This window comes from Rattus norvegicus, chromosome 20 (assembly GCF_021556685.1).
Source record: "Rattus norvegicus strain SHRSP/BbbUtx chromosome 20, alternate assembly SHRSP_T2T, whole genome shotgun sequence".
Taxonomy (NCBI): domain Eukaryota; kingdom Metazoa; phylum Chordata; class Mammalia; order Rodentia; family Muridae; genus Rattus; species Rattus norvegicus.
Genome location: NC_141553.1, coordinates 4,488,360 through 4,504,566, shown reverse-complemented (window position 1 = coordinate 4,504,566; position 16,207 = coordinate 4,488,360). Strand labels below are relative to the sequence as shown.

Sequence of the window (16,207 nt, the reverse complement as noted above, 5' to 3'; positions counted from 1 at the left end):
CTCCAGCACTGCCCCCCCCCTTTATTTTAAAGATGTGTTTATTTTTACGTATATGTGTACTCAATCTGCATGTATATCTCTATGTCCAAGGTGGGGAACCAGATCATTAGCCATCACGTGGTTGCTGAGAATTGTTCACAGTACCTCTGAAAAAGCAGCCAGTGCCCTTAAACGTTGAGCTATCCCTCCGGCCACCAACCCTAGCCCTTTGACCGAGATTTCTCTATATAGCCCTGACTGGCCTAGAACGCACTACACATATAGATGAGGGTGGCCTGGAATTCAAGAGACCCATCTGTTAACACACCCATCTCTCGCTGCCCGAGTGCTGGGATTAAAGGCATGCACTACACTGGGCACATTACTTCTTTCAAAAACTTTTTTTAAAAAGGATTCTTCAGAAGAATCCTGATATTTCTTCTAATGGACACATTCCCACATTCCTAGACTGACTCACTCTTCTGTCTCTCTCTCTCTCTCTCTCTCTCTCTCTCTCTCTCTCTCTCTCTCTCTCTCTCTCTCTCTCTCTGTCTTCTTGAAGTTCTTGTCAAACGCTCCTACTCTCACCCAGAACATGCTGACATTAACGAATAGGGGGCTTAAATTTTTTAATCACGCCGGGGCATTCATGTTTTTTTGAACTCTCGCCGTTCAGAACGTCTCCGACTAATTGCAGACGGTGGCGGAGCGCAGGGGAGTGTGCATCTGTGCGGAACACTCCTCTCGCGGGGAAAAAGTCAAGCCGGACCCTGCCACGGGGCAGAGCCGGTACGTGCTGACGTCACGCACGCACGCAGCGCCCAGGAGGCTACGGGCGGGGCCGGCGGGGACCTGAGGCCGAGGGACAGCGGCCCGAGCCGGGGCTATGGCGAAGCTGCTGAGCTGCGTCCTAGGCCCCCGGCTCTACAAGATCTACCGGGAGAGGGACACGGACCGGGCCGCGTCCAGCGTCCCCGAGACTCCCACTGCCGTCCCCGCCGCCTCGTCCAGCTCCTGGGTGAGTTGAGTTCCCCCTGGCTGAGAGCATGGTACGGTCCAAACCGCGCTGGGCTGCGCTCTCCCGGCGCGCCCACTGTGGGAAACGGGGGAGCCCGCTTGTTAAGCGGCGGTCGCGGAGTCCGCCTGTGGGCGCTTCCCGGCTCCCTCCCAGTCACGCAGGGCTGGGCCGCCGCCTCTCCTTAGGGCTTTGGAGGAACTCTTCCTCACGCCCACCACCACGCTTGCTTCTTCCACCTCCGTGTCCCCCGCATAGCTGGTCCCAGTTGAGTCTGGAGTCCCTTGCGCGCACTGACAGCTTTTGCCCACCTACTCCCAATTTCACCCCTAGGGCTCTGTTGACTTTCTCTTTAACCTGACTTTTCAGTTTCAAAACTGACTTCAACGTCTCATGTATCCTCTTGTGCTCCTTGTACCCCCAAACCTAACCTGAAAACCGGGGTGTTGCATTCAGTGTGGTAGTTTGACACCCAAATTTTTATTTTTATTGGTTGCAAATTGTGTTTAGCACACTTAACCAAACATTCTTTCCGGAATCGAGTTACATCAAATGCTATTCCTTCCCTCCTAGAATTGTCTTGAGTCTCATTGTCGTTCTTACTCCTCTCCCCATATTAACATAATCACATCTATATCCGGGTTTTGGGGGGCGGGCGGAGGACCAGTTTTCCAAATGCTGCTTTCACTTTTGCTTCCGAGCCTAACACTCTGTGATTGTTTGTCAGGGTCAGGGGTGAAATGTCAGTAGAAGCAGGGGTACCCCAAGAGAAATGGCCAAAGAGGCTAGTACCAGCTGGCACACGTTAGGACTTCTGGAAGGGAGGAAGAGCCTGTCAACTGGCAAGGCCCTTCACAGGCCATCTGTTTTGGCAGGATTCGTATTATCAGCCTCGGGCCTTGGAGAAACATGCCGACAGCATCCTGGCACTGGTAAGTCAGCTCCAGCATCCGCCAGTCAAACCCAATCGCTGCCTCCACCTTAGTCCTCTCCAGCCCTGGAGAAGGCAGCACCCAGAAGGTAAGGGTATTCTGGGCTCTGTACAGCAGAACTTGCACAGATGACCTGTGTATCCTAAGTCCATACGGTTGGCATTCTCCCTTAGAAGACCACACGCCTCCCTCAGGTACCACACGCTTTTTCCGAGCAGTTTGAGCCCTGAGGATAACACATTTACCCTTGGGACCGTCTGTGGGTCTCTGAGCCCTGCAGTCCCCAGTGACCTGTCCTCCTTGGCAACTGACCTCTTTGTCTGCAGAGACAGCTGTTCTCCCTGGCAGAGTTCCTATGGCGATGTTTTCCCATCTCTTGGGGACAAAGCCGAGGACTCTCTTGAGTGGGGCCAACTGTGAAGGCTTGATTAACTTGAGTAGAGAGGCTGGAATTGTGTCAGCCTCCATGACTGTACTCTGACACGCTATGTGGCGACAAATGTCTGTGTCCCTACTGTGTGCATGGTGTCAGAGCCCAGGCCTGGAAAGGGCAGAACAGTGGTGCGCACAGGCGGATTGATTGCCTGTCTCTGTCTCTGCTGCAGGCCTCAGTCTTCTGGTCCATCTCTTATTACTCCTCTCCCTTCGCCTTCTTCTACCTGTACAGGAAAGGTCAGTGTGCTTTCAAAGGTGTGGGGGGTCGGCCACTGGCCAGCAAGTCCACTCCCCGAAGAGAAGGGGGATCCTGTGAGAATGGCATGTTTGACTTCTCTCTTCTCCCAGGAGTCTCTTCCCTCTAAGCTAGCGGTTCTCAACCTGCCCAGCACCACGACCCTTTAACACAGTTCCTTGTGTCCTGGTGACCCACCCCCCACCACCAAATTATTCAGTCGATACTTGACGGTGTGATTTTGGCCACTGTTACGAATCATAATGTAAATACTTTTTTGGAGGTAGAAGTTTGCCAAAGGGTTCCCAACGCACAGGTTGAGATCCGCTGCTCTGATAGAATGGCTAACCCAAAGACGGGGTATGGGGTCGAGTTTGTAGGCAAGCTGGGGAGAACCGCCCAGAGGTTCGGTGAGAGCATCTCCTAACTGTCCCCCTTCCCTCACAGGTTACTTGAGTTTGTCCAAAGTGGTGCCGTTTTCTCACTATGCCGGGACCTTGCTGGTACTCCTGGCAGGGGTGGCCTGCCTCCGAGGTAGGTGGAGAGGAGCCAGTGTTTTGTATCTGTGACTGGATAAACATTACACACTTTTGGCAGACATAGTTTGGGGCTGGCCCCATAGGGAGTAACAGAACACTCTCGGGCGCCTTACGTCCTCCATGCTTGTGAGCATAAGCAACATACACAAACAATACGGCACACGGCACCTAATGTCAGCTGAGACGGCAGCACAAAGACGTCACACAGTGTAACCACAGTCTCAGATCTCAGGTGCATGTTGGGCGGAAGACATCCAGTTTGCACTTAGAGAAGGCTCAGAAGAAACAAGAGTGTGTGTCCTCTCTCCCAGCTCTTGGGTAAGAGTGAGGGAGGAAGCACCTGAGCCTGGGACTCCGTCTCAGTAAGTGAATGAGTGTATAAGTGAAGGTCAAAACAGATGTGTATGTGTGTGGTAAGACCCAGAAGACAGGAGTGTGGTTCTCTCAAAAGCTAGTGGACACCCCTGGTGGGAGGTGGCTCTGTTCTTTTTTTATATTTTTTTAAAACATTTTTAAAAGATTTGTTTATTATCTATGAGTACAGTGTAGCTGTCTTCAGACACACCAGAAGAGGGCATTGGATCCCATTACAGATGGTCATGAGCCACCATGTGGTTGCTGGGAATTGAACTCAGGACCTCTGGAAGAGGAGTCAGTGCTCTTAACCGCTGAGCCATCTCTCCAGCCTCTTTTTTTTTTTATTAAATATTTTATTTATTGATTATATATAAGTACACTGTAGCTGTCTTCAGACACACCAGAAGAGGGCATCAGATCTCATTACAGATGGTTGTGAGCCACCATGTGTTTGCTGGGATTTGAACTCAGGACCTCTGGAAGAGCAGTCAGTGCTCTTAACAACTGAGCCATTTCTCTAGCCCCTCCAGCCTCTTTTTTTATATTTTAACTTTATATCCTGACTACACTCTCCGCTCCCTCTTCTCCTTCCAGTATGTTCCTCCCCCCTCCCCTCCCCATCCACTCCACCTCCCGTTCTTGTTAGGAGAGAGAGGTCTCCCAGGGATATCTGCCAACCTTGGCAGATCAAGTTGCAGTAAGGCTAGAAGCATCTTCTCCTATGAGGCTAGATAGGGCAGCCTAGTTAGGGGGAAGGGGTCTGACGGTGGGCAGTGTAGTCAGAGGCAGCCCCTGCTCCCACTGTAGGAGTCTCAGGGGAAGCCCCAGCTGCACAACCGTAACGTGATGTGCAGAGGGCCTAGGCCTGTCCTGCGCATGCTCTCTGGTGGGCAGTTCAGCCTCTGTGAGCCCTGTGGGCCCAGGGTAGTTGATTCTGCAGGTTTTCTTATGGCTCCATCAGTCCTTCCTCCCCTCTTCAATAGGATTCCCGAGCTCCACATATTATGTAGCTGTGGGTCTACATCTGTTTGCATCAGTTGCTGGGTGGAGCCTCTCTGGTGACAGTTATGCTGGGCTCTGCAGGCATGGCAGAATCTCATTAGCAGTGTCAGGGGTGGCTCCCCCTCACGGTTTGGGTCTCAAGTTGAACCTGTCACTGGTTGACCTTTCCCTTAATTACTGCTCTGTCTTTATGCCTGCATATCTTGTAGGCGGGACAAATTGTAGGTCAAAGGTTTTCTGGCTGGTCGGTCTGCCAATCTCTCTGTTGGCAGTCTTGCCTGGTTACAGGAGACAGCCAGTTTCATTTTTTTTTATTAGTGGGGGGGAGGGGGTGTCCCTGAATCTGCTTATGTGTATCGTGTGTAGATTGCCTCAGAGGCCCTGGAAGTCATACAGCCTGGAAATTGAGTTGTTGGCATTTGTGAGCCAACGGGTGTAGGCACTAGGAACTGAACCTGTGTCCTCCTCAAGAGCCGTCTGGACAACTCCTGATTTGTGTTTTTCACTGTCCATTGTCTGTGGGTAACAGGACTGTAGGTGCCCCTACCACACCCTGCCACATTTACACTTTGGCAGGGATCAGTCCTGATGCCAGGGTCAGCACCAAGGCCAGGGTTAGGAGCATGCAGAAAGCCAGATCTGGAGCGCCTGAAGTGGACAGGAAGGAAGCCCTCTGTTAGCAGGGGAGTAGTAAGGTTGTGGACGGTTTTAACATGTGGGGACATGGTCTGCAAGAGAAGAGGCTGGCTGGTTTACAGAGAGAGAAACTGCCAGGCCCCCCAGCCCTTAGGAGGCTGAGGTGGGAGAGTTGCTGAGAGTTGTGGGCCATCCTAGCCTACCTGATGAATTGCAGGCTATCCTGGGGCACAGAGTAAAACCCTGTTTCATCGACAAAACAGAAATAAGCGGAAGCAGTGTCGGGCGTGGCGTAGTGTGCATGCCTGGAATCTCTGGACGCAGGAGGTTAAAGCAGGTGACCCTTGAGCCAGACTTTATGACTTAATGAGCTCCAGGCCAGCTAGAGTCATAGCGCAGACCAAGTTTCAGACAAGAACAACAGCACAGCAAAACCAAAGCAAACAACCAAAGGGAGGGCTGGTGAGATGCCTTCTTGCACAAGCCTGGTGACTCAGTTCGATCCCTCCAAGATCCCACAGTGGGAATAGAGAATTGACTCTTGAAGTTGTCCCCTGATCTGCACATTCCTGCTGTGGCACTTGTATGCGCACACTCAAACTCTCACACACACACACAAACACAAACAAACACATATATACACATACACACTCACATATATACACACACTCAGACACACACATACATACACACACGCTCACATACATACACTCACACATACACTCACACTCACACATACATACACTCAGACACATACACACACATACTCACATGCACATACTCAGACACACACACACAATGTAATAATAATAACAATAATGCTAATTAAAACAATAAACTTGAACCTCAAGAAAAGACTCCAGCAGCCAGTCGCTATGTGTAGGAAAGAGAAGTTCTGTTTCCCACATAAGAGGCATCTGGCTCGGGGTTGGGGATTTAGCTCAGTAGTAGAGCGCTTGCCTAGGAAGCGCAAGGCCCTGGGTTCGGTCCCCAGCTCCGAAAAAAAGAACTAAAAAAAAAAAAAAAAAAAAAGGGCATCTGGCTCCCCAGTTCACCTGATGGTTTTCTGTCGTCTCTCCAGGCATCGGCCGCTGGACCAACCCCCAGTACCGACAGTTCATCACCATCTTGGAAGCCACACATAGGAACCAGTCTGCGGAAAACAAGGTGAGAAGTTCCAGAGAGGGCCCGTGTGAGTCCGGCTGCCCAGGGCTCCAGGCTCGGCCTATCTGTGTCTTCTCCTGCACACTGCCATGCCCTTTCTAAGTGACCCTTCTAATGGACACTTGGCTAGAACACTCCTCCTCTTCCACTGCCGTGCTCAAGAATTACACAAACACAGAAGCGTCTGCAGCCTTGAGAAGAGATGCTCTGCCCTCGCTTCTCTGCCCGCCTCTGACACCCCACTGGCTTTGTTTAGAACAAGGTGGGCAGGCGCACCCCCTCCTGTGTACAGCACCTGAGGTGCCAGCAAGGCACAGTGTCCTTTAAGCAGTGCCAGGCCTGCTGCTACTGGAGAGTGTCATCTTTGAAATGGGGCCGTGAGGCCTCATAGAGCTCCTTCCTGGTGTGAGGGGAACCAAACATTCGTGGTCGCCGTGGCCCCACCGTGGTCGTGGTCGTGGTCCGTGGTCGTGCTGCCCTGTCAACCATTTACAGGACTTTGTCATTCATTACACTCTGGGGAGCACCAGGCTGCACACCCTCTGTGGGCTGCACACCCTTTCTAGCCCTCTCACATCCACTGAGGCGGCGTAATGAACCCCAACTTTACATCTGTGGAAAGAGGAAGAGGGAGGCTAAGTGACTGCCTCAGAGTGAGGAAGTGACCAAGGGCCGACCTGAACATAGGCTGTAGGCGAGCCTGACTGAAGCGTGTCTTTCTGTTCAATTCTAGTTTGGGTTGTTTTTTTCCCTGTTGCTCTTTCTTAGGCAAGTTATTTCTGAAAATGTCAAAAACATTTCTGTGGCAAAAAATAAATAATCCTCAAAATAGAGACCTTGGAGCTCTGGGTGTGGGGGAGGACAGGATTATGAAGCCCTACTGCCCACACCATGTGGCTCAGTGCAACATGGAGACACAGGCACGAGGTAGCCCTAGGCCGGGATGTTGTGATGGGCGGGGGGAGTTGGCGATGTGCATGGGGCTGTAAGAGGGGAAAAGAGCCTACTGTGGGCATGAACGCCTACCTCTCAGTCGTGGGAGGACCATCAGTTTAGTTTCGTTTTTCTGTTTTCCAAGACATGGTCATGCTGTGTGGCCCAAGCTTACCTGGTATTATTTCTGGAGATCCTCTTGCCTCCTGGGTGAGATCACAGTATATGTTACCACAACCTGTCCTGGAAACAGGATCTCACTCCATATCCCAGGCTAGCCTTAAATTTCACTGTGTATCCCAGGCTGGTCCCAATTTGCAGTCCTGCCTCTGCTTCTGAATGGTGGGATTGGTAGCATATGCTGCTAAGCCTGACTTTTTAAGGTTTTCTTGGTGGTGTTGGGAACTGAAGCTGGGGCGTTGTGCGTGCTGTTCAAGCCCCTGCCCCGGCTTTAGATTCTCAGGACAGCGGGGTTAGGAGCTTTGGAGAGGGGTAGACGAGCTAGTGGTGGGTGCAGCTGCCTTGTCCCCATATTGTGGTCAGAGGAGACCTTTTCCATTTAGAGGTGAGAGGGCGCTGGCCTCCACTGGGTCGCACTGTGATGTGGGGGCATCCTGCATAGGGAAGGTGTTGAGGGTAGGTGGCTGGGCCTCCCCTCAGCTCTCAGGTCTCTGTTCGTTTGTCCTCTCTGTCCACAGAGACAGCTGGCCAACTATAACTTTGACTTCAGGAGCTGGCCCGTCGACTTCCACTGGGAGGAGCCCAGCAGCCGGTAAGGCCCAAGTTACTTCTCTTTTCCCCTTCCTCAGCATCATCCTCCCCCTCTGAGTCCCAGGCCTACTGCTCCTGACTGTTTTCCTTCCCCTCAGGAAGGGGTCCCGAGGTGGCCCTTCCCGCAGGGGTGTGGCCCTGCTTCGCCCAGAGCCTCTGCACCGGGGAACAGCAGACACGTTTCTTAACAGAGTCAAGAAGCTGCCCTGTCAAATCACCAGGTAGGAGCTGGGGTGAGGGGGGCCAGCTGGGGTGTGGGAGGCCAGCTGGGGTGAGGGGACATAAGTCAAGGCCCTGGATGCGGTCTTGGAAGCAGAGTAGCTGTCCCTTATGGGGCCTAGTGCTGTTTGCTCCGTGTGTCCCCTGTGGGGAAGGCTCTGCGAGGCCCAGGCCTCAGGGGAGTACATGGAGAGCCCAAGTGCCAGTGGGCGGCTGATGCAAACCTCTCAGCCTCTAAAGGGAGCAGAGGTCTGCAGTGGAGAGACGGCCCCTTGCCGTTACTGCACAGGTTCTAGTCCTGCACTCATGGCTGTGTGGAATTGTCATTGTCCCTCTGCTCCTTGATATCCCACCTCGGCCCCTACTGTGCCTCACTGGGATTGTGGAGATGAACTGGTAGCACTGGGAATGGCTTTGTCTTAGGGTTTCACTGCTGTGAATAGACGCCATGACCACAGCAACTCCTACAAAGGATAGCGTTTAATTGGGGCTGGTGTACAGGTTCAGAGGTGCAGTTCCTTATCACTGTGGTGGGAACCATGGTGGCATCCAGGCAGGCATGGTGCTGGAGAAGGAGCTGAGAGTTCTACATCTTAATCCACAGGCGGCAGAGGCCACTGTGAGTCACACTGGGCATAGCTTGAGCATATCAGACCTAAAGCTCACCCCCAGTGATGTAGTCCTCCAACAGCTACACCTCCTAATGGTGCCCCTCCCTGTGGGGGTCATTCCTATTCAAATCACCACAGCTGCTGGGGGTTTGGTTTTTTGGTTTTTACCTGCCCTGCCCTCCAGCCAGCAAACTCAGTTGTGGGTCCTGATGGTGTCAGACAGCCATAGTCTCACACCCACTCACCTGACACTGTAGCGATTGGGGCAAGCAGCAGGTTCTGGAGCACCAAGGATTTGACCTGTGGCTGTTGACATGCTGGATTGGTCCGAAGGGAAAGCAAACGAGGTTTCTGAGGGCGTGCTGGCAGGGAGGTGCCGTGAGCTGCCGTAACACATCCTAGTGGCTAGCAGTTGTTCCACAGCAGTGCCTGCCCCATCTAACCTGTCTGTGAGTTCACACACTCAGTGTGTGGAGCTCCGTGGACAGCTCTTACGTAGTAGGCACCGTCACTGTGAACAAACAGCCGGGTCTCTGCCCTGACAAGAGTGTGACCCAGTCTGGTGTCTTTCAGGCTACAGATTTCTTTTTTTTTTTTAAGATTTATTTATTATATGTAAGTACACTGTAGCTGTCTTCAGACACACCAGAAGAGGGCATCAGATCTCATTACAGATGGTTGTGAGCCACTGTGGGGTTGCTGGGATTTGAACTCAGGACCTTTGGAAGAGCAGTCAGTGCTCTTAACCTCCGAGCCATCTCTCCAGCCCCCAGGCTACAGATCTTTATAGTAAAGTATTTTTATGGGTGGGTTTCTTGTTTTACTCTACTCTTTGCTGTCTTGGTCCCAAATAGAAGACACAGAAACCTGGTGTTTTTATTAACAAAGTGTGAGCCTCGACTGGGCAGGTTCTGAGGTATTAGAACCTGGCAAGGCTATTACTGACCACATCAACGCCCCACTCCTTGCCTCTGCTTATTCTGTTCCATGTGTATCCTCAGGACCAGCTTCTCTTGCCCATGAGCTCATAGCAACCTCTCCGCTGCTCCTCTGTCCTCATGGTCCCTGTCTGAGGCCCTGTCGTTCTCTCTCCTGCCCCATCACCTTTTATTATCCAGAGATTGTTTCACAGCACAGTGTAGTGCCCAGGTCTACACTGCAGCCTGATCTTGGGACACAGCACACAAGACCAACCCCAGCAGATCTTGACCTGTTGCTAAGTTTTATGTTTTGAGAGATGTCCTCATGCAGTCCAGGCTAGCCTTGACCGCATGGTGTAGCTAAGGCTGGCCCTGAGCTCCTGATCCGCCCACGAGCTAAGAGTATTAGGTGTGTGCTCTCATGCCGAGCTCTATTGGTCTGGCCATCACTTTAGTAATTTACAAACCGTTTTGTTTTTAGTGGTGCTGGGGATAGGACCCAGAGTTTTGTGCACACTAGACAGATGCTCTACCTGGTCCTGTATGAGGACTTAGACTTTTACGTTTTATTTGTATGCGTAGAGTACTCATGCCATGGCCCACTTGGAGGGTCCCTCCTTTTACCATGCAGAACCTGAGGACTGAATGTCCTCAAGTTGTCAGGCCTGGAAGCAAATGCAAGCCCTCTTGTTGACCCTTGAGAACTTTTAATAAGTTGATTTTTATGCATGAACAGAATGATATTTAACAGCTGTATTTATTTATTGTTACTAGACATTATCTCATAAACTCTCAGAATTATGCCAGGCAGGCCCAGCTCTGCTGTAGTTTGAGTTTCGGGTTCTCTCCCTGGCCTGGCGATGGGATGGGCAGATGTCCCCGGTGCCTGGCAGGGGTTGTGAGCCACGTCCCATCGGCAGGAGGCTCTTCCCTGTAGCAGCTCCACTGTTGTGCTTGGTAGGTTATGGGGCCAAGTGCATTTGCGTCCTGTTATTTCCACCTTATTGATGGGTTTTTCAGGTCATGACCCTGTGTAAGTCTAGGAGGATCTGTTTAATTGTATTGTACAATAGAAAATGGTGTTGGTTTGTTTTTATAGTGCTGGGGCTCAAACCTAGGGGCTTACACATGCTAGACAAGCACTCTGCCACTCAGCCATGACCCCATTCCTAAAGTGGACATCTATAGTTAGAGTTGTAGCAAAGCTGAGGGGACACCAGGCTCACCTTGCTCACTGAGCGTGTAATGCAAGAGTGGAGATGAACCCCTGGGCCCTGCTGGGATTGGGGTTTACTAACCCACGTTCCCCACAGCTATCTGGTGGCACACACCTTGGGGCGCCGGATGCTGTACCCAGGCTCCGTGTACCTGCTCCAGAAGGCCCTCATGCCTGTGCTGCTACAGGGCCAGGCCCGACTGGTGGAAGAGGTGAGGCCCCCTGCCTGCTGCTAGCCCCATCCTCTGAGGGATGTGGCCTCCTGCCCCTCGTGACCAGGTCTTTGCATCTCTTGCTCAGTGTAATGGGCGCCGTGCAAAACTGCTCGCCTGTGACGGCAATGAGATTGACACCATGTTTGTGGACCGGCGGGGGACTGCTGAGCCCCAGGGGCAGAAGCTGGTGAGAAGGGGCAGGGAGCCAAAGGGGGTGGTAGGCAGCAGTAGAGATTCTGGGGGCCCCAGTGCTACAGGTTTCCTGTGGAACCCACAGTTAAAAATAATGTCTTCTCCAGCTCCACCCAAGGACCTCATGGGAAGCCTGAGCGGGAAGTAGGTGGTGGGGACGGAGCTCAGTTGGCAGAGGACTTGCTTTAGCGTGTGTGAAGCCCTGGGTTTCACCCCCAGCCCTGTGTACACGGAGAACTGGATTATGGGTCTGTAATCCCAGCACCCAGGTATAGAGAGAAGAGGATCAGAAGTTCAAGGCCAGGGCTGGGTAGATGGGTACGGTATTCCCCATGCGAGCGAGAGGACCTGAGTTCTGATCTTCAGAAGCTGTGTAAAGCCGGTCATGGTGATTACGTTGTAGTCCCAGCTCTCTGTGGGAGGGGCAGGGGAACCCTTGGGCCCTCTCTGCCAGCTTAGCAGATGCAGCACAGCACACACAACAGAGACCCTGCCTTGAAGTTGGAGGCAGGGGGTGACTGGCGTTTCCTTCTCCCCTCCACTCACGTGCTGTGGATCAGGCATATGTGCATACACAACCACATGGTGCCTACTGGAGTGTGCACACACAGCGCATTCATGCATACACACAGAGTTTAAAGTCTTGGCTATGTGGTGAGTTTGCAGTCAGCCCATGTCTCAAAACAAAAAGTTTAAAGATGAGAACATCATAGCAGACTGGAGAAGTCACCGTGGTGTGTGCACCCCAACAGGAGTTCATTACCAGCACCAAAGTGGGGGGAAGGGAGTGGTCATTTGAGTAGGGCTGTAGAGAGCTGCCTAGTGTTTGGGACTCACACACAAAGCCAGGCATGGTGCACACCCTGACCCTAGGGCTGGGGAGGCAGAGGCAGAAGGCTCTGATACACTGAGTTCAAGGCCTGACGGGGATAAACAGGGCCCTGTCCTACCATAACAAAGAGTAGATGCAGGAGGTCGAGGCAGGAGTCTGGGTTCCAGGCCACCCAACCTACCTAGTGAGACACTGCCTCAAGAAAACAAATAACATTTGACACGTGCAAGACCAGCCTGTGGGTCTGTGCACTCTGCAGAGTGACCTCGCTGCTCACAGCTGAGTGACAGCGCTGCGGCTGAGCGAGTAGCCCTTACGGCGGCCCTGGCCTGGAAGCACTGCACAGGCAGCTGGGGATGGGTTCTGGTGCTGGCTCTGCCGTCTGCCACCATCCCCAGCTTCAGCTTGACCACCATAGAGAGCGGGGTAAGACAAGTGTGCACCTAGGAGGGTCACAGGCCCATGAACATGGGCCCTCGGTTCCACCGCGCTGTCCCCGAGCCCCTTCATCCCGTCCTATTAGAGGCCTCCCAGTAGCAGTCCAGGGAAATCGGTCACTGTGCGGGTGGGTCTCCTGAGGCCCTGCGGCGCAGCACCTGCAGTCCCTCTGCCCTGTGTTGTACAGACTGCTGCACCCCAACACCCTCCCAGTCCTCCTCCTGTTTGCTCCCCAGGTGATCTGCTGTGAGGGGAATGCGGGATTCTACGAAGTGGGCTGTGTCTCCACACCCCTAGAAGGTAGGTGTGTGGGTCACACCTCTTACCTCTATCCTTTGGACCTGACTGTGTCCTCCACAACATGACCTCCCCAGGCCCGACCTCCTCACTTCTGAGGGAACATCCACCCCCACCCTCATAACCATACATCCCTTGCCTGGGCTTAAGCATCCTGTCCCACCACACAGTCACATGACTCCCTCCTCTCCCTGTGTTGCAGCTGGATATTCTGTCCTGGGCTGGAATCATCCAGGCTTTGCTGGGAGCACGGTGAGACCCCCCCTCCCCCAATCGAAGATCTGTCCTTTTCCAGAATCTTGTGCATCTTCCTCTGGTCAGCCGTGGGAAGGAGGAAACTGGTGCCCGTTTCTGCAGGGCCTTCCACATGCCTGTGACCTGGGTGCTGGGGAGCTGCAGTCCCTCCTCCCACAGCAGTCAGGGACATAATGGGTCACATGACCTCTGTGTGTTACAGGGTGAGCTGTCTTCTGGCTGACCCCCCTCCTTCTGCCCGTCTTCCTGCAGGGGGTACCATTCCCACAGAATGAGGCCAATGCCATGGATGTGGTGGTTCAGTTTGCCATCCACCGCCTGGGCTTCCAGCCCCAGGACATTGTCATCTACGCCTGGTCCATTGGAGGCTTCACTGGTACCTGCCTCCCCTGCTCATCCCTGCCCAGTAGATATGAGCACAGGCATGGGGGCTCCCATGGAGGGGGTGGATGGAGACTGAGAGAGGTAGGAAGTGGGTAAGTCCTACGTGAAGGGACCCAATCCTATTCTTGTTCTGCTCCTAGCCACGTGGGCAGCCATGTCCTACCCAGACATTAGTGCTGTTATCCTGGACGCCTCCTTCGACGACTTGGTGCCCTTGGCCTTGAAGGTCATGCCGGATAGCTGGCGTGAGTGCGGCTCCCAAGCTGGCCCTTCCCGGGAGGGTGGCAGCACAGCTCTTCTGACTGGGTGCTGCGGGTATGTGGGTGGGGATAGGCCGCCCCACTGCCGAGAGGCGGGCTTCCCTGCCCAGTGGGGACCTTTATGTTAGGCAAAATCTCTGTCCTTCATGCTGTCCCCATGGTGTCTAGGAGCCCTGGTGACCAGGACAGTGAGGCAGCACCTCAACCTCAACAACGCGGAGCAGCTGTGCAGGTGAGGTGGCCGCAGGGGAGGTGGCCGCAGGGGAGGTGGCCGCAGGGGAGGTGGCCGCACTCAGGGGAGGTGGCCGCCGCAGGGGAGGTGGCCTCAGGGGAGGTGGCCGCCGCAGGGGAGGTGGCCTCCGCAGGGGAGGTGGCCGCCGCAGGGGAGGTGGCCTCCGCAGGGGAGGTGGCCGCAGGGGAGGTGGCCTCACTCAGGGGAGGTGGCCTCGGGAGGTGGCCGCAGGGGAGGTGGCCGCCGCAGGGGAGGTGGCCGCAGGGGAGGTGGCCTCACTCAGGGGAGGTGGCCGCAGGGGAGGTGGCCTCACTCAGGGGAGGTGGCCGCCGCAGGGGAGGTGGCCGCAGGGGAGGTGGCCGCAGGGGAGGTGGCCTCACTCAGGGGAGGTGGCCGCAGGGGAGGTGGCCGCAGGGGAGGTGGCCGCCGCAGGGGAGGTGGCCTCAGGGGAGGTGGCCTCAGGGGAGGTGGCCTCAGGGGAGGTGGCCTCAGGGGAGGTGGCCGCAGGGGAGGTGGCCGCAGCCCCCGGGGTGCTCCGGTGTGCTGAGGGGAGAAGTGTCAGCGAGTGACCCTGCCACTACCCTGGCTGCCCAAGCCTTCCCAGGTCTTTGAGACCCCAAATTTACGCACTGATGACCTGGCAATGAAGGGTTAAGCCTGTCTACCAGGCTGGACTGAGCCTGTGCCCTTCTTAAACCCGTTACTCCTGCCTCAGCTGTGGCCTGGCTCTCTGAGCTCTCCCTCCCTGCTGCTCTGTTCTGAAGGTTCCAGGGCCCTGTGCTGCTGGTCCGGAGAACCAAGGATGAGATCATCACCACCACGTGAGTGCCCAGGCTCTGCCTTCTCTCACCTTGTCCACCGTGGACCCAGCTTCCCCAACCAGGGTTAACTCTTGTCGCCCCCAGGGTTCCTGAGGACATCATGTCCAACAGAGGCAATGACCTCCTGCTGAAGCTCCTGCAGTTCCGGTGAGCTCTGTGGGAGACACAGCTTGGTGCCCACACCATGGGGGAAGGGCTAGATGGGGGCTGGGTGTGAATTGGTTCTATTCTGTCTCACCCTGTGCTCCCCCCCCAGGTACCCTCGAGTGATGACAGAGGAGGGGCTCAGAGCTGTGAGGCAGTGGCTGGAGGCCTCCTCCCAGCTAGAGGAAGGTGAGGTATCTAGAGGCTGGTGGGCAGGGGCCTGGCAAGGACAGCCTGCTGATGGACACTCCCTTTGTCCCACCAGCCTCCATTTATAGTCGCTGGGAGGTGGATGAGGACTGGTGTGTGTCTGTGCTTCGCTCCTACCAGGCAGAGCATGGGCCTGATTTCCCCTGGAGTGTGGGTAAGGACGGGCTGGATGTGGAGGGCTGTGAAGAGGGGAAGGAACGTCCCAGATGGGGACTTGAGCGTCTTTTCTCCACAGGGGAAGACATGAGTGTAGATGGACGGAGGCAACTGGCGCTGTTTCTGGTGAGCTCAGGAGCTGGTGAGGGGAAGGGCCTGCATGGAGAGGCATACACGGAGCTCGTCAGGGATCCGGGGGTGGGTGGATGGGTGGGGTCCATGGGACGCTGCCCTGCACTTACCTCCCCGGCCTTTTCTCCTCAGGCTCGGAAGCATCTGCACAACTTTGAGGCCACACACTGCACTCCACTCCCAGCCCAGCACTTCCAGATGCCCTGGTGCCTCTAGGCACCACATAGACTCCTCTGGAAGGACAAGATGGGGGGAGACACGAGGGGCTACTTTGTGACTCCCCTCCGGCCACCGTCCTCCTGCACGTTCCCTCATCTACATGGAAGCTCTCAGCTCCCCATACACACCTGCACTGAATGAGTGATTTACTCCTAATGTTAATAAAAAGGTATTTTTTCTACTCTGTCGCACTGTCAGATGTTCCACATGTCCAGACAGCTGGTGGCTAGGGTAGGAAGAGCAAAAGCTCCAGAGGATGAGGCTTGGGAAACCCTACTCAGGGCAGCTTAATCTGTGCCTCAGCCATGGCCCACTGGGTCTGCAGTCCCCCCAGACCCCTTTCTGTGCTGTGCCAGTGCTCACACACAGCCAGCACCCGCGGCTCTCTCTGCGGCCTTCCTGCGGCTGCCTGGGAGGTGGCTCGGGATGCCCCTCGTTTACAACCGTACCCTGTGA

General features: G+C 54.6%; 1 protein-coding gene across 1 annotated transcript; it reads left to right on the top strand.

Annotated features, from left to right (window-relative positions):
- The first annotated feature begins 773 nt into the window (after positions 1 to 773).
- Positions 774 to 15,932, top strand: Abhd16a (abhydrolase domain containing 16A, phospholipase). Its single transcript, NM_212531.2, is given in 20 exon segments — positions 774 to 997; positions 1,870 to 1,926; positions 2,532 to 2,598; positions 3,044 to 3,130; positions 6,212 to 6,297; positions 7,926 to 7,999; positions 8,097 to 8,219; positions 11,062 to 11,176; positions 11,265 to 11,366; positions 12,878 to 12,941; positions 13,141 to 13,190; positions 13,446 to 13,569; positions 13,718 to 13,822; positions 14,006 to 14,069; positions 14,834 to 14,890; positions 14,975 to 15,037; positions 15,147 to 15,223; positions 15,300 to 15,398; positions 15,480 to 15,526; positions 15,665 to 15,932. Coding segments are annotated over 20 exon segments (1,677 nt in total). The 5' UTR covers positions 774 to 865; the 3' UTR covers positions 15,749 to 15,932.
- The last annotated feature ends 275 nt before the right edge of the window (positions 15,933 to 16,207 follow it).